A 24,675-nucleotide genomic window follows, 5' to 3' on the forward strand; every position below is an offset into this window, starting at 1 on the left:
ATGTTATTTGCATAATTTTGTTGAATATAAAAGAGTTCAGAGAAATATGATAAGAAACTGGACGTATAGTAGATTCACTATTGCTTTTACTGCGCGACAGTTTTGAAGGAAAATGATAAAAAATGCGACAAAGTATATTGGTTATGACTATTTGTTTATACAGCACTTATGGGAATTGTAGGATGCCCAAAGCCTTTACATATTTTAGTCGAACATTATTCTATTGTTATACCAGGCGTAGGAGCATTGGCAAAGATTCCTCGTATTACACACCTTTGGCTTCAGTACTTTCTAAAATAGTTTTTGAACGAATGTCTTCAAAATGTCGTGGGCCATTTGAGGGTGTCAATTTTCAGGAGGTTATAACGTCCGCAGCGGTGATTCCTGCCATCTCCATGGCAGGTAGGCCTTGAATCTTCTGGCTTTTTTGTTGTTTACCTTATCATGAAAAACATAGAAAGGTCTGTTCTCTTGTTCAATAAGCAGCTCTACAGTCTTGATATTACAGAGTGCGAAAAGTATTATTCCGTATAGTTCTATAAGCTTTTTACATTTTTTGAACAGTGGCCGTCATTGTATGATTCACAGTTTCTTTTTGTGTATGTGGGGAAAATCATATGCTTGAGCTTAAGTTCCAACCCTCTAGGCTTCTCTATGTCTTTGATTTAATTGACTTCATTCCCCAATCCATATCTGAAATTACAGCTTAAATGAGATACAATTTAACGTATCCTATATTTTCTTTAAATTAGGTTCAAAAGATGGTTCCTCGTCAAACATTACTGCCGCCGTGCTACCAGCTGTTCTCGCTGCTATAATTTTTGTGGCGCTATTGGCATATCTAAGGTAAAGCCTGAACCATGGAACGAATGCCGGCCGCATCACCATTAGTCAACCCTGTGGTGAGGCAAAGCCTGCCACCTGCCATCGGCACTCACAACTTGGCGTTCGGCTGTTACATATATCCGTTTTATGGAAAACCACGTTTGATATATAAAGTAAGAAATGCATGTGTTCGTTTCAGAGAGGAACAGTTTGATATAGTCAGTAATTCGTAATCTCTTGGTCCGTTATAACAAGGCTTGTCCCTTAATTGCTTGAAAGGGCTCTATAATCCTGTGGTTTTACAATAAAGTATTTAAGAAGGCGTTTCAGACAATTTGGGACCAGTCAGAACTCAATAATGGCTTTCGCGAACACCTCTGTGCTATTAAGGACCGTTGAACTGGGGTTGGTACCGCGATTTCTACTGGGCCTGTAGTTAGTTCGTTTTGGGGCCGAGTAAATCTTGTCTATATGATGACGAGACACTGCACAAACCAGAAATATAATTTATGACATCAGTGCTATGCGTAAACCGGCTCCAGGAAGGAACAAACAGTCACCAAAGAAGCGGAAAATGAACTCTAAGGGCGGACAGGTGCCCCCGTTTCGTGCTGAGGTTGCGCAGTTTCTTCGTAAAAATGAAATCCCCACGATGTAATATCATCGTGAGAGTCACGGGTGCTTGAGGCATTGAAAACAAATCTATCGCTGATGCAGCAGTATTAAGTGAAGCGGGATTTTTCGGAGCACACGCGGTTCCAGCGGCTGACGCCAACCTGCGAGCATACTATGCCGAAACAGCTGATTTCGCTGTGCGTTGTCAGTTGACCTCCGAGTGAGCTAGGGGTAAAATGTGGCTATATGCCTCAACATATGTGGCCATTCATGGTGTCGCACCATTTGACCTTTTACCTTTACCTTTCGATTCGCCTGTAACGGGCGGCAGAATATGCCGCAGCGTTCATTGGGTGACCAACCTCTCGCGATCAACCACTAATTTAACTGCACCTGCCAGGGTGTCAGGGTCGGTTCGCCGCCTATAGAGTGTCCGGAACGCACTCAACGTTAAAGACGCCAAGCTGCGTCTACTGGCCCGATGCACCACAGCTTTCGCTGTCTAACCAGGTTCAGCAGCAGTTAAACCGCAGCTAATTTTTTCGTAACTGAGTTCTATCTACAAGGAGCTTGAGTTGTTTCTGCCCGTCAATATCTTCTGATGTTCTGTTCCAAGTGCGCTGCTTTAGTTCGGCCGTTGAAGACCATACTGCAAGTCAATTAAGAGAGGAAATACTTATCCCCTTGTGTGTTCTCGTCCTGCCTCGGCTGTGTTTCGGGCAACTGAGGCGAAGATTTCCAAGTCGGTCTCGTTGGCAATAAGCGACCCGGTGTGCCACTTCGCTTCATCACGGATGCCTACGATGCAAGCGTTGATGCCGTTCTCCAGCAATTCAAGGAATCCTCATGGCGACCCCTGCCATTTTTAACGTGTCAACTTTCGCCTACTTAAATCTGCTACATGCACAAATTGCAGCGAGGTTCTCGAAATGTTGTCTGTCAGCCATTTTACGTAGCTATCTAAGGACCAGCCATTCTTTATTGTCACTAGTCATGAGCCTTATATTTATGCTATTAAGACAGCCAGTATCCAATTCTAGCCACAAAGAAAGCGGTCTCCTAGCAAGCGTTACCGAATTTCCGAAGGGCGTGGCACACCGGAAGGCGGCCTATAACGCCCCAGCTGACGCATGTTGAAGGGTTGCTTTAGCGGCGACTTGCACTAACATCAAAATCGCCCCCATCGCCTTGACGCTGCCCAAGAACCGGCAGGCAACAGACCCGATTTGGCGCAAAGTTCTTCTTTCCGGCGCCTGATGTATGAGATACCAACTAAAATATGTGAAATTTCTTTTATCTGTCGGCAAACTTTTTCCACAGCATTGCGTTTGCAAGCTCTACTTGGCTGCATGCAGGCTGTAGTCTGTATACAGGGCACACAAAAATCAGACGCGCATGGTGTCCTTATCAACATCTCCTTATAATAGTATGGTTTTGGTTGACCACCGAATATGTTCGCATCTATATTTTACGATAGAAAGCTTTTGCTTTCAGATCTTGGAGATGACTTACAGGAAGACTTACAGGAAGAGGAGCACAGCACTTCAGGTAAGCATTCAGTTATATCCGGCTGGATTCTTCGCTGAAATAGCCGCATAGGTTACAATGAACCTGCGCTCATTGTACCAGGTGCCCTATAAACAACACTCAATCAGCAACTTCATAAATAAGCAAGCCCGTTGATTTTTTAGGCAGTTAGTTATGATATTCACACTTTCACTTGTTCTGCATTGGCAAGAGTAGTTGCTAAATTGCCCTGAGATCAAAAAACATCGCAATGAAACACACGGCAGTTACTGGACAAAAAATGGCAAAAGCCAAAATATAAAAACCCTTGCTGCATCCTCACTTAAGATTCTAAAAGATTCTGGAAGTATGCGCTGTGGTGGCTTAGCAGCACAAATGGTCGGTTACGGAGCCCCGGTATCAGGATTGCGCGGACGCGAAAAAAAAAGCACCAGTGCACTGCACAGCTATTTTTAGATGAACGCCATGTCTTTTCAGCGGCAGCTTCGTTGAGACGTTTAGAGTAGAGGAAAAAAAATATCATCTGACATAATAAAACAGGAACTGCCAGAGGCGAAAACAGGACCTGAAACCTATGGGCCTAGGCAAGTTGGAAACTAACCACTGACGTAATATGCTTTCGGGAACAAAACAAAAACATCCACACGCATGTTGGTATTTCTCTAGTGCTGCGCTATCTTTTCTGTGAGAACCAACATTTTAATGAAGATGTGATGGTGATAATATACAGTTAAGCCTTGTGCTTTTTTTTAAAGCAGTCATAACGATGGAGCTTTGAGCTCGACGCGTCTTGTTAGCGCAACTTTTTTTTTTTTCAATAGTCCAAGATTGTATCAGCGTGGGCTCCCGCACGGCCAGCAAAAGACAATGCAATCAATGCTGAAGATATACCACGCGCTAAATTTTTTATACTTGTAATTCGAACCTGGATGTGTGTGGCGAAACGCTCGTAGTTAAAAAACGTTTAGAAACACTAAGAAATACATCAAACAATGTTTAAGGCTACTAATATTTTCTATTTAAGGGCTGCGCTGCTTAGAAATAAATGAAGACCGACATAGCCCCGGGTAGCAAACGGGAACAGGCGAGCGCCATGCACCAACTGTACTTTTATTCCAATGCACCACATAAAAAGTAGCAAACACAGGTACTCGGCGTGACAATAAAAGAATAGATTCACGGAGAAAACCAGGATCTGGACTGTGCACACCATCAGAAATTAAAGAAGAAATGAATAGAGATGGTAATAATTAAATACAATCTGTGAACGAGCACATCTCCCCTACCCTTTGTTTCGCGCGAGTGTTAGTGAAATGCACAACTTTTTTATGATCCCGTAAAAAAAAAAAAAAAAACGTTTATCTCCATCTGGCTGACACCAATCGAAGGATTGCTCACAAACTCATCGTCTACACCTAACATCATTCAGAATGCTTCAATGACATCGCATTTCATCACTTTTCATCACGTCCGCTGCATCAGAATATAACTTAATTAGGTGGAACACGCGTAACTGTTTCTGATGTGTGTATCCATTTTCTTGCATTTCCATGGAGAGAAAGTCCTGAATAATCTTCCAACAATCCCAATCGTAAGCAGTACCTAATGTGTTCTTACTCCTTAACTGAGAATGGTAAGGAGTGGTGGCCTCTTGCACTGTTTATTTTGCTCACTAATTTACTTTAACTAGGCTCTTTCTAAACAAACATGACTTTTAAACTTACAGGTCAAACGGAAGAAAACCGTCCCGAAATTTTCCACGTCGAGGTGTGCTTTGTGACTACCCAGAAGTACCGGAGGGCCTTCGGCGACTTTGTTCAATTGTCTGCCTACTTCGGGGCAATGATGAACTCGGTACGTGGTTCCCACTTCCATGAGAAATATGGCATGTTTCAAAAATCCAATTATCACTGCACAATAAAAAGAACCAAACCAACTGTCGACTTGGACGCACCCTCAGTTGTTGAACACAAACACAACCATCTAGATCTCAGGTATTTCATTATTTATTCGATCATTCACATCCAATAGGGCCGAATGGAATTTCGTTTTCAAAAATTCAACACTGATTTCTGATCTCCGCTATTGGTAGAAATAAGCGGGATGCAACTGTGAACCACTTCACCTTAGAAGTTTCAGATTTTATCATCTCACTTCTACCCTAAAGCTCTTGTTGACTTTGCCCCATCACGTTTAGTTCCAAATAGTATCCGGTTATGAGGGTGGACAACAAATTTCATGGAAAACCAGCAAATTTTGAAGTATGTGAGAAAAGTTTTTCATGCAAACCGAATCGGGTTATAATAGTGTTGCTTTGCTCCCGAAACAATACCGACAGCGCAGCTGAAAAACAAACACAATACTAATCGAGATGTGACATGAACGAATCGAATTCGAATCGAATAGTGATATGACCGAATGGAATACTGATATGATTTAGTCATAGTGATGTGGCCGAATGAAACCCCAAATGAATAGTTCTTGAAAATTGGCATAAATATCGAATATTCGCACAAAATGACGAAATTTAAGAAACAATTAAATGCCGGTGGTGGCGCTGCGGTACGACTATAACACGGTTAACTGCTACAGCTGGAGACAAATCAAACACTGATCTCAACCAGGCGGTACGCAATATGACCACAACGTTAAGCGCAAAGGTAAAATTACTGTTCGCTACTGATGGCGAGAGATGATTAAACTAGCTAAACATATAAGTGGCTGAGAGGGACAAGACCTCAGTATGTGCCGAGGCCTGCCAGTTCGGGCGTCAAGGCTTATTTGCCTGAAACTGCCCGAGCCATGCCGTGTCGCCTAATCTTGCAGGCCATGTTCGAGCGTTAAAAGCACTCCTGCGTGATTAGACCGCATCGTGACCAGAGGTGGGAAAATGCCCTCATTTTTACTTTTCCTCCCTCACTCTCACTTTTGAATCCATGGCCCTCCCTCACACTCACCCTCACCATGTCTTTCCTCCGTCACCCTTGTCCTCACGAATATTCTTGCCCCCATCCTCCCTCACCCTCACGTCACCGAGTGAAATCATCACGAGGTGAGGGTGAGGACGCCCTCATGAGGGCTCGCCCTCGTGAGGATGCCCATTTCTGATAGTGACGCTGAACCCTTTGCCCCGCTGAGAGCGATTGTGGCAGCATGTAACATACAGTGCAACATCGGACGGCACTTTTTTTTTAAATAAGGTTAAAACCTCGCACGATGTTTCTTCATCCATATTTGTTTCAATCATTTCAAAAGATTTAGAAATCTTAAGGTCATATTCAGTAATATTCGAATAATTCTGAACGTGTACGTTTTGATCAGTTCAAGGAGGAGAAAAGAGTATTATTAAGTTCGCTTTCATAACAGTTACAATACTCTCTAACCTCTTCATTTTATGATTGCAGCAATATTATGTTAACCATGCTTTAAAGAAGGGCGTCTGTAAGAGAAATGTGTAACCTGCTGCCGAATTTTGTATAGAGAAAAATTCGGCACACCCAATAAAACTAACTTTCGTTCCTTTTCTCGACCATAGTCTTTATGCATCAATTTGCATGTTTTCGCCGGTAACAGACGATTGAGGCCATCTCGCATTCGCCGCAGCAATTAACAGCCCGGGGAACCTTGTTCGTAAGAGAAGCTGGGTAACTAGCACTAGCAGGCGCGCAGCCTACAATTCATGTCGCTGTTGTCATCTGGTAGCAACACCCGCACCGAGGATGTCTACTCAATGTCCTCTGTTGTAATAACAAAATGTTGGCTAAACTCTACTACGAATATTCAGCATTCTATGTGAGCTGTTATTCGTGAATGTTGCTGTGGCTTCTTAAGGGTTCCAGTTCCATGTATCAACATCTGCGTGGTCTTGACCAGGCAACGACGGAGAAGTCAATGCAGCATGTTTAGCAGAACATACTAACCATGCCGTAGTCTAGTCAAGGTGGCCATTTTTTTCATTTCAAGCATTTGATTGAAATCAGTAGTAAGAATTTCTGCGTCTTGATTCTTTATTTATTTGCAAAGCAAAAATTCCGGGCTCTGATGAAGAGGAAATTTCCAGCAGGTATGACATCCTGACACGTAGAGCAAGTCTTCAATGCGTTCAGGTCGTAGCAGGGAAAGCCTTTCAGCAGCATAGCCAAAATCCGCGGTAACAAAGACCGCACATCGTGATGAAACCAAAGTTGGTCACTAACAGAGCCCGAGGAGCTGAAACAGTCTTCATGCATGATGCGCTCAACCTAAGCGCTCTAAAATCACGGCAGCTTCGAGGGCAGCTGGTCGGTGGAGGCGGGGGCTTCTTAGCTCTGACGCTTCTTACGCTCTTTCGGGCGCACAACGTTTATCACCGGCTGTTCCTTCGTCTCTGCCCCCTGTCGATCAGCCTTTCGCTCGGTAGCGAGCACAACTGGTTATTACCTATGCAGACGGTGAGCTTCGCGAGCACGTTGAGTGTCACCCACAACACCCATTGCATTCCGGTTCAGGAGATGCTTCCCGATCTGCTGTGGATGCTAGCAGGAGGCGTCTTGCCCGAGCCAGCACCAGCTAGGCTACACTTACCGAGTACCTCCACTTTCTGAACCGGACGCTCGAAGAGAAACACAGAACTTATCACAGCGGCTCGTGTAGCTTTTCTAACTCCCGACTTAAGCGGCAGACTAGCAATTGATCAGCATGAATGGGGCACCCTTAGGAAGGTCGTTGAAAAGTCTTCACATTTCAGTCACAAAAAGGTCCAGAGTGGACAGTACAAAACGGCTCATGGCGTAAACATGCAGGGTATAAGTTGCTGAAATATATAGAAGCCACTGAAAGCCTGTAACAAGCAATGCACGAATATGTTGTGAATAAAGACAGAATATTAAAAAAATTGAAATCTACTTTATCAGTCTCTCATAGTCAAAAAAGGTGGCATTGTGAGATCAGTAAATCGATAGAGGTGCGAGTCTTAGGGTGGTTTCAAAACTGCCCCAAGATGAACGGTTAGTTTTTCTTCGCAGAAGCTACCCACGGCCGCAGTTGACGCCTTAGGTTATCACAGCGACGATGTAGTCATTAACAGGTAATGCCACTGCCAATAAATATCATATAAAGCACATTATGTGTACTGCTGCAGCGATGCCATAGTGAGATGGAGCATAAAGTATGAGACCTTCAATGGTCGGGCTGCTGTCGGTTCAAATATGACTTTGAACGGAGCGTTAGGGTGGCACCTGGATGCCAGACCGCAGGTAAATTTCCGAAAACACTGGATTTCAATGTCGGCTCAGATTCAGACCACATATGATGATGAAGAGATACTTTGGAGAAATGCAACCTGAATCATTTCGAGAATTCTTCTTTCAGGCGTCATTTATCTGTTGGTCGAAAAAAAGATTTCTTTTGTTGTGCGTGCCAATAGTATATCCTGCCCTTATGAAAGAAAGTCCTCAAATTTAGAACAGCACACAATGGGTCATTTTTTAAGCCCATGTAACAAATTGCTTGCAAGGTGTAAATATATGTTGAAACGGTAATATGAATTACCAGTACTTAATAAATTAAGAGCCTAGGAAACGTATAATTTTTTTAATATCAAGATATGCTCCACGCTGAAAAAAGTGGAAACAAATTTGACAATAATTTTGGTGCCAAAATCTGCCTGCAAAAAAAAAATGGCAGAGAGGTGCTTCCATTATGTTGTTTTGACATTATTTCCTTTGTGAATTACTTGGTAAAGTTAACATATTTGCAAAATGAGGAATGGCAATTGACCTATAAAAAGGAAATAATTGCTACGTAGAGCGAGCTTTAATAAAAATCTTCAAGTTTATGTTCCCTACTTTATGCCCAAAGCACGTTAAGAATTATTGCATGCGGAAATGAAAAATTTCCGCCTGTAAACGTTTAGATACCTTTAATCTTAATTAAAAAATATCGCGTTTTGTTTGTTATCTTTATATGCCTGAAAACGATATGCCATAGCCAGTGGCTCAAGAAGTTCCCAGGCATTTCATGCTTTCCCGCTGCTCATAACAATAATTTTTTTCAAACAGCTGAAATTTTACTTCATTTCATTTGTTACAGCATAATAATAATAATAATAATAATAATAATAATAATAATAATAATAATAATAATAATAATAATAATAATAATAATATAATAATAATAATAATAATAATAATAATAATAATAATAATAATAATAATAATAATAAAAATAATAATAATAATATGTATTGGGGGAAAGGAAATGGTGCAGTATCAGTATCAGATATCGCCGGACACCTGAACCGCGCTGTAATGGAAGGAATAAAGAATGGAGTGAAAGAAGAAAGGAAGAAACAGGTGCCGTAGTCTAGGGCTCTGGAATAATTTCGACCACCTGGGGATCTTTAACGTGCACTGACATCGCACTGCACACGGGTGCCTCAGCGTTTTGCCTCCATAAAAACGCATCCGCCGCGGTCGGCTTCGAACCATGCAGCAGAACCAAGCAGCACACTTGAAATATTATATAAGACATCATTTTTTTACTCCAGGTCAAACTAAGGTACGAAGGTATGACAACCCCCAGAATAGACTTCCTACTGAAAGCCTTGACTGTACGTCACGTAAGTTTTTTTTTTCACTTTACTATGTGCCAATAATGTAACACTGCATGAAAATATCTCTCTTAAGCAATGGTGCAGAATACTGAGGTGCGCTTGGTGCTGCATGGCATAACATGATACGGTTTGATATGGTGTAGTATATATTATGCTATTTGTGAAATCATTGGCTTCTTTTCTTTGCGGAAAGGCTCTATTATTACACGTATGCGATGAACAAGCACTTGTGTCGTCATTATTCTTTTCGAGTCTTCCTGGTTCCCGCTTTGGTGTGATAACTATTATTGCACAACATGTCAAACCCTCTCTCTTGCTCCGCATAGAACACTGAGAAGTAATTAAGTTCTGCTGCGTAGCGCGCTGACCTAATTCAATCCCCTCGTCGTGCTCCCGCAATAGGCGCTTGAACACGTGGCCGGCACGTGGCTGACTGCGTGGTTGGCCACTTGATTGTCAACACTCACTAGCCAGAGCGGGACACTATGACGTCCAAGTTACTAGTCACGTCACTGGACGTTATCAGTCCAGGCTGTGAATTAGGAATTCGTAGGAGGACTTTGTGCAACAGCTTTCGCTGTAAAAGACTAACCGTACAAAGTACGCACATAGTATGCAGACAGCGGAGCAATCCGATAACAGCTCTTAGGCATCAGACACTAAACATACGCAATTGGGTGTATATACCTGCACCACATCGGAAATTGTCATTCAGTTTTAAGGAGAACACATTGTGTTAGAGACTCAGCCGTACAGGCGCGGATAAAAGTAAACAGAGTACGCTATCGTGTGCCAAAATGTTTCACGCGTTGTCTAATTGAAATTGCCGGCAATGCTGTGTTCATACTGGTAGGGGACGCCAGTGCGCTTTCTCATGGACGAACTGTGCTTCTTCTGTCCCTATATGGAAGGCATGTTTGCCATTAGAATGAAATCGCATGCTCCGTTTACTTATGGTCGTGCCTGTACATATAAATTTATGGCTAATAGGGTGTTTAACGTCTCAAAGCGACATAGGCTATGAGGGACGCCGTAGTGAAGGGCTCCGGAAATTTCGACCACCTAGGGTTCCTTAACGTGCACTGACATCGCACAGTACACGGGCCTTTCGAAAGTCGCCTGCATCGAAATTTGACCGCCGCGGCCGGGATCGAACCCGCGCCTTTAGGGAGCCTTACATATAAGAACGCCTGCAATATCCAATGAAAAATGTCATGTTCCATAATGATTTTATCACACAGAGCGCATTAAGACAGAGCTGCAGGGATTGTCGATGGTTCTAACTGCCAGTTGCTTCGTTCTCACGAAGAAATGGTTATACAGTTTAGCGATGCAAGCTTTGAGATCAAGTGGATCACTCGTTCGTCGAATGCAACTGCGTCCGTGTTCATCGATGTTCCCAATTCTGAAACCTTCAGTACGATGAGTCGCTTCCTAGACCAAGCAATAACGAAATGTTTCTGCTGGCAGGACCCTGAACTTATTCGATACCAAAAACATAACTATGTGGATGCCGTCAAAACACTTAAGGCTTTAGCGGCGCTTTTGAAGAATGGTTGTTTTGACATCTGCGATGCTGTGATACTTTTCACAAGGTAAGACTACGCAAAATTGAAGCTGACCTTTTAATTTCCTTGAGCTAGTAATACATGCCAATTTTCTCATTGCCACTGTTTCACAAAATCCTGGAACTTTAGTTGTTTCTCGCTTCATTCCGCCGGCCAAGCCAAAACGGTCTTTTCTTTCAAACGAATTTAATTCAGATATGTTAGAACGTTTAGAGAAGTATCTTGCACCACCGCCCCAGAAAGCGTACGGGAAATCTATATGCGGTCGGGGCCGGTCATTCTGTGCTTACTTTTTCATCGACGAAAACACCTGTTATGCTGAATCACCAATAGTATTTTACTTTTAATAGCCGGAGGCATTAGAGTCCAATATCTCATCTAAAACAACCTAAATTATATTTGTCTCACCCGAGCAAAAGTTCGGCTCGTCTGCGTTGACAAAAATAGAGTTCTCAACTCCGGGTGGTCCCACGACTGTGCGCCAAGTATGTTCCAGCCCTAGACACAATAGTTGTTCTTATGTGTGTTTTCTCCGTCCCCCCTGTCCCGGTCCAGTGGGCCTCCGGAAATATATACTGGCTTAACCTATTTATTCAGTCCCATGCAAACACGAATGGTTGCGTGTTTAAATGAATTTTTCTAATAGTTTTGTGGTAATGCAACAAAGACTTCTCAGCTATTCAGCCATTGGAATCCTAAGTCTCATTTTGACGAACGAACGAACTTGGAAGTCTGTTCAGACCACACCTGTTCCTACGCAGTTCTCAAAAACAAGACTACTTGGGACCACAGTGATAGCTCTCTTACTTCGTATGGTACATGCGCCGCAGAAGTGATGTCATTTTTTAAAATCTTGTAACAGCCAAGTGTGTATTATGATGTACTTCCGGTCCGGGAAGGAGAGGCTGTACATTTAAAATTTGTAAGCAATGCCCATATTGATACTTATTCGACGCTCATCGCTCACCGTTGCAACCTGCCGTCGATAAAAAGCTTTACTGAATAATGTTTTGTAATTTTGTTGCAATCTAGGGCTCGCCATCTTATGATGTGTACTATATATCATTTTATTCCGAGACCCCCAACTTTAGTTGTTTTATCATCTGAATTATTCCAAAATGGTACGGATACAGCACAGCTTCTCAGACTACCTCCATCTTTAGAAGCTTCTAGTTCTTTCAGTAGTCTGTATCATCTAACACTTGAGCTAGTTCAGTATTACTGTAACCCACTAATCTTCACACCTCTTCATCACTATTAAGAACGCATCGATTTGTTATTCCTGTCAGAGTATACCTGAGAGGCATACAAACTAAGATTTCCGTAGAGAACAGTTTTAGTCAATTAACATAGCGACGTATCCTATTGCAGACAATCGAGATACATCTATATAATTAGTTTTGTTCATTTGACCTTTTGTACGCAGGTTGTAACAGCCTGTCATGCACTGAAATGTTTTTGACGGAGTTCAGCGAGCAACCAGTGGCTTTTACAGTTCATAAACGTTACAAAACTTGAGATTTTAAAGCAAATCATCATAGGAGAATCATTTTCTCTGCCCTGAATAGCAAATTAAATTCACGCCAGCACCAACAGTACCAACACATATGAGCGCCGAGAAAAATAAACGGAAATAGTGTTTTCAATTAATAAATAAAATTCCATGAAGAGAAAATTGGACCTGCCGAAGCCAATACACCTTTGAAATTTCAGGGATGCAATCACACTTATAAAAGGCAACAAAGGCAAGAAAGTAAAAGGTAAGTTACGTTTTTAAGGAATCTGCTCCACCAATATTGGCCAGATTTCAGGCCAAGAATTTGAACAAGCACCTAGTATGGCGTCCGTACTATGGGAAGTGTAAAATTTACAAGCGTGTCCCTTTGTTCACGCAGACTGAGAGCGGTAATTACTGCGGGACTCTGACGCCCATTAGATAAGTATGGCCAAGGCAACTGAGGTTATTGGTGCCTCTATTGCTACCAGACTAGGGCCAACATCTATGTGAGTCGTGCTCATTAGTACTCCGGAAATATTTGTGTCCGCGCCACAAAACACGTATGAACAACGGTATGCTATCAGTAAAGGGGAACAGAGCAACGTAATTGCTTTGAGATCCACCATTTATGATGTTTATTGGTGGTATGCAAAAGCTATATTGCAGGTAACTGTTAGAACTGTTATTCGAATACTATCCACCTCTCTGAAAATAAGAATTGGAACCGTCCCTTGATATACAACTACAAAATGTGGGTTCAAAACGCGGTACAAAGCTGAAACCGTCAGGTTTAGATTTTCGTTTCGATGTTACAAATTTAAGCTTGGAAAATTTTGTTCGTGCCAATTTCAAGACATAAACTATAATAAATATTCTCTAAACAAATTGTATTATTAGTATATGTTTCATTTTGTGATATGCGGAGGTATGCGCCGCTTAGAATTGCTAGAGGGTGCCGATAATCTAAGTCACGCGCTGAGCAGTGAATGAAGACCGTTTTTAATTGCATCATGCTTGACTGCGCTTTGGCGCGAGTAGAGTAGGAGTCTAACAGTTTGTTTTTAAACTGATCTATTCTCTACATATGCTTTGAAAACGAAGATTAGATTGGTCAATGTCAAAACCACCAAATAATTGTCTTCAACAGTTGAGGCAGGAGGCGTAACATCAGAGTCTATGGGTAATAATTGAAGAAACTTTTTCAGGAGCTGCAGCAACGGGTTCTGTTTGCAAAAGCGGAAGAGTTGGAATTGTACAGGACACTCCTCATTCCTACAATGCAGCCAAAACATTAGCCCATGAGCTGGCGCATATGTAAGTTAAAAAAAAAACACCTACTCTATGTATTGCTTAACATTGCAGATGTTTGGCGCCAATCAATGCTCCACCGTACAAAGTTTATCACATTAAATCTTAGCAGCTGCAATCTAAAACTGCGAACGACGGTGCAAAGTTGGGCTCGAAAATTTTCTGAGCGAAGAGGTCTTTATAAAGAGTTTGTCGCGTACGTGGTTCCTGCTTGAATGCATCAGACTGCGGCTGCCACAGAAAGGATCCAAGGGGCGAGCTTCTTTTTAGGCTGAATATATGATAGCCGAATAACTAATCAGCCTGCTACAAAACACGACTTCGTGAAATTGCCTACACTGGAATTTCACGTTCATCTCCTCAGAAATTCACGCTCAAGGTGGTGCATAATCATAAAGTTAGGTAGATTTGCGTATACACCTACCCTAATTTTAAACAGGGTCTCTGGTGCTGCTTACTGACCTTTCCTTCCTGATTTGAAAAGCAATGAATAAACAAAAATGCAAACATGTACCTGACATCCATGCCAATGCAGGATAACCGTGAAAATGCCAAGATTTTATGTTTTGTGCGTAGAACAATTAGTAATTCCGGAGTAAACGACAGCTGGGCAAGAGACATACAAGCTATAAAATGTAATGTTGTTAAGAAGAGGTGGCATTGGTTTGAGATTATAGCAGGCCGAAACCACGCTTTTTACGGCGTTTCCTTCCTTTTTACTATTGATCTCTTTACACACGATTTGCTCATAGGATAATATATTTTATTCAAAAATGGCTTGCGTATAATATTGTTATCTGAGGCTTCAAAGGTAGTCAAAAAGAATCCAAGAATATTGCAGCCAAATATGCCGGCTTACAGCCTTCTCAAAATCAAGGAGTTTAGTGTGTCTGAAATTTTATCAAAAATTTTAAAGCATAGAGAAACTTGAGCTCTAGAAGAGGCTTCAAATATCTTTTTCTAATTTTCGAGAACCTCAGTCTGCTTTCTAAACTAGTTTAAAATTCCTAGCTGAAGTATATAGTTCTGCAATCACGTTGCGCTGTTGCGAGCGTTAGCAAGGACATATATATGCATCACCATATGTTGAAATAATCGTGTTCTAGCTTTTTCTACCACTCGCGTAAAACTTACATGTACTTATTTAGGACATTTGAGCGCTCCTGATGATCAGCGAAATAATAAGATCTTTATCCTGCTCACTACCAACCAGGCTGAAAAAGAGCATCTTAGGCACTTAATTTCTTTTGTTGACTGCTGCGACGGCGATTCTACTGTTAAACTCATGCCAAATCTCCCAAATGCTACGAGTCAGGAAGAACTGCCTAACACTGTTTCACTGATCTCACGCAGCCGGCATACTGCTCCCATATATTGAGTAAATTTAGCCACAATGATCTTACACAAAAATTAATCTATGGCATGCGTTACAGTCATACCAGGACATTCATGTTTTAGAGCAGCGCGCACGAGAAGGAAGTTTTCAAGAATGGGTAACGTTAACGTCAGTGTATCAAGTAAACAAAACTTCTGAATATTTCAGAGTAGTGAACTACGACAAAAAGGCGCAATTGGGTATATATTTCAGCATCAAAACAGAACTAACCTACCTAACGCTTTGCAACCTTGTTCAAACCTTTCGGCAATACTGGCCACGTATTTTATAGCAGAAAATATTCCGGGAAATTTTCTGGAATATTTTCTGGCACTAGGCCACCACACCGCAGCGGTGGCATACTGGTAGAGCATCCAACTCGCATGCGCGAGGTGGTGGTTCGATCCCCAGTGTCGCCGGGTACCCACCGGTAATACAATGGGTACAAGCGTTCCCCTGGTCTGGTGCTCGGCTTATTTAGGGTGAAATGCTTAAGGAATGGATCTCTGACCCAACCTTTAGAAGTCGAAAATACCTTGTGTCATGCCGCTCTTTGCCCACAGATGCACTTGCGCCATAAAAATTCATCGTCGTCATCATCTTCGCCATCATAACAAGGACAGGGAAAGCGAACCCTGATTTTTGGGAGCAATTTTTTTTATTGTGTTTAAATATCTGAATCAGAATACCCTATTTTCTTTCAGACTACTATATTCTAGAGGTATCCCTGCACCGTTAATGTCACGTTCTACATTGCAATCTGAAATTTGGTGAAGTACCCTAAGAAGTGTTTAGTAATCGCTAATCAGGATCCCATGTCATGTGCGATTTCAGCTTAGGTGCTTCTCATGATGATTCTCGTCCTGTTAGAAGCCCCTCCAAGAACTCAGGAGCAACCACCTGTCCTGCGAGTGAAGGCTACTTGATGGGGCGTGGAAAGCTTCTAGGCCTCAGAAAGTATTCGCTTTCCAACTGCAGTATACGCCAAATTCAGCAGCATTACAGGTATTGCAATTTTCTGTCTTATGAACGTGTAGATACGCAGTTTTTCATGTCATCGCTTCGCAAGAGCGGCTGCTAAACAGCTTCCTCTTTTCTAACAATGCACTCTCTCACACTTCTTCCTGCTCTAGAGCGATGTTCGGGCGAGTTTGAAAGGGCATCGTTGCGAGCTTGACGCAGGTGCATTATATACAAAAATTTTAAACGGGCCGAAGGCATGCTTCGATCTTTATATGATCGTGCCGAGCTGTAGCATGCGAGCAGGAAATGCTAGTGCTACAGTCAGACACGGTGTTGGTGACTCGGTGCTGGGGCTCCCGTCTTTGCTGAAGGGGACTGAAATTACGTAATATCACAGAAGTGATGATTTCCAGAGCGTAAATTGCTGAGCTAATTGTTACATAACACACACAAGGTGGAACCAGAGAAAACGGACGCAGGACAAGATATAGGAGGCATATGCACAAACAACACCGGACTCACAACTGATTCATTCTGGTGAAGAAACCATTTATATGTGCTTCCTGCGCAAGCCCAGACTTCGGCCCAGGTGATGGAAACAACTTATGAAAATAAAAACTGACGCTCCTTTTCGGTGGTAAAAAACTGAAGCATCGCTTAATACATGTCTCCCAATTCTTCCTGAAAAAAAAAAACGGCTTGCAGACGCTCACGGACATGTGTTGATTTTCCCCGAGCGATAATACTAGCGAGGAAAAACCGAGAGGAACAGTGGCGGTAGTCCTTGACATGAAAGGCAAATTCTCTTTTCTTGCCCATGCCAAAAGTTGTTCAGCGCAGCCTTAGCCGTTCATTTAGGCACCCTCCAGTCTGCCCAATATAGCTTTTGCCGCCGGACAATGAGATTGGATAGATCACATTCACTAGGCACGTAGTGAACATTATCTGGTGGTTCATTTGGTAAGAGCCAGCTTTCCGCTGGCCACGAGAGATTTGAGCGCAAGAACAGTACATTCTACGCGAAGCAGAAAACACTAAATGTCTACGGGAACCAAAAAACATTGATATATTTGTGTTTTTTTTTTGGGGGGGGGGGTGGTTCTGCTCTCCGTAAACTGGTTACGAACTTCCGCGTGCAGGTGTCTTGCATGGGCTGATGTTTGTAGTTTATGACACCAACTACATATATCCTTGGACATGCATCCAACTTCCGATATAGCTCTAATTTTTTGCACAATTTGCCTCTCCTAACTCCTTGTCAACGTTCTGGGCTGACCGGTTTCTCTGCACCGCGATCTTAGCGGCGTGCAAAGATAGAGATCAGCCTCTAGTGCCGGCTCCCTCTCTCCCAGATGCACGAGTGACGAGACCCGGTGTGATATTTGTTGCCACGCCTTCCATGCCTTATTCCGTGGAGAGTGGTGGATAACTTCCGTGGCGGTGGAAGCCATTGAGAACTACAGTTTCTGTGCGCGTTACAAAATGATAGCGTCTCTATAGAAGGAAGTGTCATGTGCTCGTAGAGCATGTTAGTTTGATCCATTTAAGATCTATTGAAAGCAAGCTGTCCGCTACGCAATCCTTCAGACTACGCCAGCTGACACTGAACATTCGCGTTAATGACTCTTATATGTCTTGTGAGGTCGTTTTTTTTTCTTTTGCAGGAAGCTCCCGATGAGCTGCATTAACGTTACGAGTGAAGCATATGAGAAAACTACTGACTATCCCGGAAAAAATATTACGGCTCATCAACTGTGCAGATTTACACTAGGAGAAGAATGGCAACCTTACGACGTATGTAATATAAATCCTTTGTGTGCTTCAATAGGTGTTTAAATACTAGGAGTTAGCAGTGACTAAATCGCTTTATTGCAGCCATGTGTAATGTTCATAGCTGTCCGTAGTAAGATAAATGATCGCTACAATAGTGATTCCACCTCTTACGGGTGCTGATAACTGGCGGTTAGGGATGAATGCATCTAGGGTTGAAACTTTTTGCCAACCGTGCTTCGCGATTCATCGCTAGGTGGGAGTTCGGGACGAGTCACAAAATCGAACGCTTCGGCTAGAACGCTTCCTTTGTCACCGTTCTAAGCTTGTTTTTTTGCAACAATCATACTTCATCTTCTAGCTCTGTCAACTCTGGAGTGCCCCAAAGCATGTGTTGGGTTTCCTCATTTTGTTACTCTATATTAGCGACATACTCCGTCACGTTGCTTCTTACATGTATCGCCTTTCCGATGACTGCGTTGCGCTGCGAGAGCAAAGCTTCATCGTAGAAGACAGCTGTGAAAGCGCTTCTCAAGTTCCTGAAGGACTCGGGACTGAGTTCAAGGTTGTAAACTTTCAGTGTGTGCCCGGTGTACCCTGCTAGTAATGGTTTATTTACGCGTAAAATAGTGAGCTCTCTGTTCTCTCTCCCCTTTATATTTCTCCCTCCGTTTCACTTCCTACGTTTAGGGTAGAATACCGGGTGTCGCCTAGTAAATCTCTCTGCCTTGCCCTTCATTTTTCTCTCTTTCTTAACGCTATTCTTTTATTCATGCGGTCACGGGCTTATGACACTTTATAATGATAAATGAAATGTATTGCCTTCATTCGCAGCTGAGCATGTCCACCTGTCTACCATCTTAATAACACTATCGTTCAATCACAAACATTTTACGCTACCCTTACGCTAACATGGTCTCTTAATTTTCAAAACTAATAGACGGCTCGGATACCTACGGCGAAATTTTTCTTCTGCCGCTGTGTCACTAAAGTTACTTCTTCACAAAAAATTGGCCCGCGCCAGCAAATAGAGCTGGCACCAAAAATACCAAACCCAAGTGATTGAGCAATGGGAAGGAATGCTCTCCAGCGACCGTCAGGACGTCCAACTTGGGCTTATCCGGCCAGCACAGCTGGCAGCGGCATCCAGCGGAGCCCTGGACTAGGGGCAGACGACCATTGCTAAGAAGACGGAAGACACAATCTGACTCCGCCAAATTCCTCACCTACTCTCTAGAGCTCAATAAACGTTTTCCTTCCTTCCTTCCTTCCTGCGCTAAACTACTCTTCAGATTGGGACCGAAGCTCTGCCAACTAACTAAATCACTCGAACTTCACAATAATTCTATTCTTTTCATTATTCATAAATACATTCGGGCTTGAAAGTATCTCTGCAAAGAAACCAACGCTGCGTCAACATTCACTTCCCTCGCACAGCTATTGTTCGTACCACTCCCTATTTCAACGAATATACTTCCATAACAAACACCCACCTGCTCAGTCAGCTTCTCTCTAATCTGTCCTATCGTTCTGCTCGTGTTCATAACTCTAACAAAGATGCAATTAGTTCTTACCACACTATCTGCTGTTCCCACAGTTTTCTTCTATGCACGTCAGAGGAAGGGAACCGCCTGCTCACACTCATCACCGTCATTGAATACCGTCAACTTTTTTTAGAAGTACCATAGATAAAATTGTATAATTATGCGCCTAACAAGTATCTTTTTTTAAATTTTGTTGAGTTTCTTGAATTTCTTTATTGTGTTATTTATTGAATCGCTCCCCTCAGTAATCCCCACTGGCCCTGAGGGTATTAAAAATGTAATGACCAACCTTGTCCTCCAATTTCCACGAATCACTGAGGAATAGAAAGCAGTGTAGCGCATTTTTGTCTGGCCGTGTACCGAGTTACATGCTAACATCAAATAAACAGTGCAGGTTTTTGTGCATCCAAAGAGCACAACAAATGTCTTGTTAACATAGTCCTAGAGGCGGCGTTTAGAGCGGAGAAAAATGCATCTCAGTAAATTTCGCATTGTGAGTGGTTTAATAATAACGATTAATTATACGCAATAAAAAATTAATAACTTCATGCACAAGAAACAAGTGAACACAACTCACCTCTGTACTGAAAAGGTTTAGATCCTCCATTTTCAGAACTAACATTTTAAACCATGGGTACCTAACTTGTAATCTTAGCATGTTCTTAGCCATTGTATAGCATGTTATCTAGCTTGTGCTCCTATCTCTAAGGCGTAGCACTAGTCTTGAATTCCATTTAAAGTGTACCACATGATGCAGTTACTTCCTCTCAAGTCTAACAAGTCTTCTAGCCCGTGATGCATTTCTCACAGATCGACCAATAAGTGCGTTCCCGTTGAGTACAGAAAGGACTACTCAGTGTGTATGGAATGTGAGTTTTAAGGTCCCCCATCTGCCCTTAGTTAGAGGGGGACGTAGTAATGTAGGGTTTTATAGAAACTGTTTTCAAACATCTGGGGTGCTTTAACATCTGCTGGTGTAGCACACACATATAGGTGTTTTTCAATTTCGCTTCCATCTAACCAAACTCCGAGATATGCACTCGGTGTCGCTACCTTAGGATCAACAGGCAAGTGTCTTCCACTGATGCACTGCTGCATGTAGGCTCACCTATTAGTACAACTGAATTTTGTTGAGTTTTTTGGCAAGGCTTCAATGTGTTTACTGCTTCATGTTTTCAGTTACTCAATATTCCTGAAAAGCGGACAGAGTACATAAACTGTCAAGTAAAATGCTGCAGCCTGAAAAAAAACTCCTGTATAACTCTACCTTTGTTAGACGGAATGACATGCTCCGACAACAAGGTAAGCACAAATATGCGCGCATTCATTTTCAATTCAGCAGTGCATTTAACGATATTTTAGCCTCTCATTTTCGCAAATTCGGTCTGTCCGAGGTGCTTCAGATTGGGCTAATTAGAACGTAATCAGATGCAAGACGAGCGCTGCTTAGATTGAAAAAGACAATGTTAACGAAGACAACATGAACAGTTAAGCGCAACCAAGCGTTCGTACTGCCGTTTTTAACTCTGTCGTTGTCTTAGGCTTAGTAGCAGCACAAAAAAACACGCACAAAAGAAGAAGAACTAGACACCGAGAGACAACCACAGCGCGTCTGTGCGTGTCTCTCGGTGTCTAGTTGCTCTTCTTTTGTGTGTGTTTTTTTTTGCGCTGCTACTATGCCTAAGACAAGTAGCCAACTCGCCCAAGAGCTCGACTTTCTGTCTTTGTCATTTTGAGCAGCATACGTCTTGCATACTACATGTCCGGTTTGCGTCCATCCACCTACTCGTTGTTCCTACTCCGTACGGGCACCGTAAAATGCTCCCTTCTGTTAAAGCACTCACTTTTCCGCGCTGGAATTTCACGCAGAAATGACATACTATAGTACTTTAGCTGCGGACGCCAACATATAAGGCATATGGAAACTCGTAACTATAGCAAGGTTGTTCAATTACGTATTCAATTTGTTGCTTTGACCTGATTTTTTAACCAGTATTATTGCTTCGCAAATCTGGCTGAATGCTTCAACCTCGCCTGTTCGAGGACAGGACTTAGTAGCGCCACCGCTGCTCCAATTCTCAATACGCTTCCATTGAGGAAATATGGCGGCGCAAACTGTTTAGTAATCATGAAATGGTTTTATTGCCCGGCGGAATTAAACTGCATTTAATTTAAAATCCGGTTCAACGTGACACGAAGCTGAAGGAGGCCATGGAGCAGAACCAAAAGATCATGAGCCCTAACTTTACCGAGAACATGATACGAAACTTAAAGAAAACGCGTCAACCTATTCCGTTCCATTCACCGAAAGCAAAGAAAACTAGCAAGGCTTATAACACAGGGCGGGATTGCAACGACATGCGGTGTAGACCTTCGCTTCACGCTGGCTTACAGCAAACGACCTCCGCTGCACCCCTAGGGGTGGCGTTCATGACTAGTAGCCACTAGCGCTGTTACCTAAAAATCATCTTCATTCTTAATTTATTTCTTAAGGCCATCCCACATGGAAGAAAAAATCGCCAATTCCGTCCCGCGAAGTTCGCCACGTTACCGGGCGCCACTGGCTCCGCCTCATTCATAGAGGGCAGCAGATTCGCACCCAGTGGATGGTCCCGCAATGCGCTATACTTTTCCTGCACTGCATTTAACCCTTGCATATAATCTCGACAGGTGATAGGCTGGGAATTTTAGTGGCTAGTTTTGCAGAAGTAGCGTGCACTCTATGTAGGCAGTACTGAGTAGAGCGATCGCACTATCAGTGTCCAGTTTTGCGCTCACAATCCACGTTTAAGAGGTTGTGTGCGGCTGAAAGCAGTCGCAGCTCCTGTTCATTCGCAGCTGCAGATATGAGAAAGGCACTCGTGCGGAGAAGGCCAGGCAGATCTGAGCACCTTGTTTCCGCCTTTCTCTTCTGCACAATCTAGCGCAATATTAGGAGCTGGATATGAGCATAGTTCGTCCTTCACTATCCATGGTCATGACATTTGGTTACACCACCACCGTCCTCGCTGATCAATGAACGCTCCAGCCATTGACAGCTGCGCTATGAATGATTGTGAAAGAATTATTACATTAGGGGCCGTTCAGCCAAAAAATACACTGCGTTTTGTTCTTTGCCTAAACCAAGCAGTTGCACTGTAGTATTAGTAACAATGAAATGCTATCAAACGAACTCGATGGTTCGGTCTCCCTCCAAGCATTTTACACACGTTCAATGAAAAGTGACTCACTTCCTTGCTACATAGGAAAACCTCCTTATTGTATGGCGAACGCGTCCAGAGTATCCTAACATGAGAGCCTTTTAGAATAGCGTCTGTAACTAACGCAACCGCTCCACGCGTACTGAGCGCGGCTGGTGTGCATGGCCGAGACTGCCCTGAGGCGACGCGTGCCTACTGCTGTGTATTCTGTCTTTTTTGGGGGAAGGGAGAGTGCGTCTTCCACGAACGGTATCGTTTACTGCTGCCTGTGTTTCTCGTCGCCAGTGTGCCCTCCTTTGAGTTTTGTGTGCGTGTGTTTCCTACGCACGTGTGCGCGACGGGGTGCCATTGGGGACCGGAGCAGTGCGGGGACACTCCCAGTTTTTTGGAGCGCCGGTGTCTGGCCCGGGATCGGGTTTCGACGACGGCGCCCGGGAGGCGAGTTGGGCAGCGGAACGGCCGGGGCAGCGGAAAGCGGCCGGGCCCCTCGGGCTCTCGGCAAGACAGTGGCCTTTTAGACGGCAAGGAAGTGAGACGTTTGTGCCGGGTGTTCCGTCTGACCACTCTTTGTGTATCCGTAAAGTTAATACAGTTTTCCTTGTCTGTTTGTTAAAGAATACGCCTACGAGTCGTCACTGTTTCCTGAATTATTCACCGTCGCACGATTCGACTCTCCCACAAGAAGTTTTTCTCAAAGACAACACCTACCACCCGGCTCTAGCTCTAGCGGCGCGCGTTGCGCGGCAAGCTGAAGTGCTGGCGCTACGTTGTATGATAAATGCCTGCAATATTTGTTGCGTACCATTGCATAAGGCGTCGAATGCTTTCACGAATCCCTTTCGTTTACTACAATTTGAATACTGCTGGCATGGTCTGTATTGTTCAATTCACGCCAGTAGTGGCAAATGACAATCAGTAATGGTAGGTCGCTAATTTGGATGCCAGACCAAATGCATCTAAACGCTCAAAATGACGGATTTAATAGGTGGTGCTTATATATGGTGCGGATGCAAGCATTTTTTTTCCTACAATAAACTAATAATTGGGAGCAAAGGTTTAAGGAATTAGAAGAATAGGCGTAATTGAGTATATGCTTTTAGATCTCTTGTTTACGGATCATGAGCTCATCCACGTGAACACTACTCTGTATTTTTGGCCAGGCTGTTACTGGCTGAGGTCGATGTTGTAATGTTGATCGATCATCAACACTAAAAACTAAATGCCCATGCTCGACAACGCCGACTAGAATATAAGCTTTTGTCTTTTCAGGTACACCTTTTTATGTTATGACACCGTTAGCAAATTTTTCTATAAAGACTTATCTACCCTAGTTGATGTACGCTTTGCTTTATTCAACCTTCTGTATTTTGGTCTCTCATGGCTTCGTATTTCATTCCAGACATGCAGAAAAGCTGTATGCACAGATAAGAACTGGGAGAGCTCAACTTCACCTGCAGCAGCCAGCGCTCGCAACCTGTAAAATAAATGGCTGCGTCTTTTTTCCCGAAGATATTGCGATCCTTAACCAGACAAACAGATCACAACTTAAGTTCTGTTAATATAAGTAAATTTCACATACCACATAATTGTGAGGGATCCGAAAAAGGTAATGTGGAGTCGTGACTACCCAATTAATGGAATATAAGCTACTGCTTGCGGATTGTGTGGCAAGCCTGAGTTGGCTCACAGTTTCAACCGTAGGGAGATTGGGGCACGCAATCAACACGGGCAATATATGCAACTATGCAAATAAGTCTGTAATATGAACAGACTCTTGCCTTTCTGTCTCGTGTGTTTCACTCGTTTCGAAATGAAGGAGACACTAGCGGGCCCTATCGGAGCAGGAGCTGTTTTTCATAGCACAGCAAATATGGACGTCGAACTGTTTTG

The 24,675-nt window shown here is 43.1% G+C and overlaps 1 protein-coding gene across 1 annotated transcript; it reads left to right on the top strand.

Annotated features, from left to right (window-relative positions):
* The first annotated feature begins 311 nt into the window (after positions 1–311).
* LOC144103678 (metalloprotease mig-17-like) lies at positions 312–24,265 on the top strand. The gene is made up of 10 exons (XM_077636337.1): positions 312–402; positions 2,935–2,988; positions 4,694–4,821; positions 9,494–9,565; positions 10,413–10,470; positions 13,831–13,939; positions 16,143–16,313; positions 17,936–18,065; positions 20,765–20,887; positions 24,185–24,265. The coding sequence occupies exons 1-10, from the start codon at positions 312–314 to the stop codon at positions 24,263–24,265; spliced, it is 1,017 nt and encodes a 338-aa protein (XP_077492463.1).
* The last annotated feature ends 410 nt before the right edge of the window (positions 24,266–24,675 follow it).

The sequence above is a fragment of the Amblyomma americanum genome, chromosome 9 (genome assembly GCF_052857255.1).
Source record: "Amblyomma americanum isolate KBUSLIRL-KWMA chromosome 9, ASM5285725v1, whole genome shotgun sequence".
Classification (NCBI taxonomy): domain Eukaryota; kingdom Metazoa; phylum Arthropoda; class Arachnida; order Ixodida; family Ixodidae; genus Amblyomma; species Amblyomma americanum.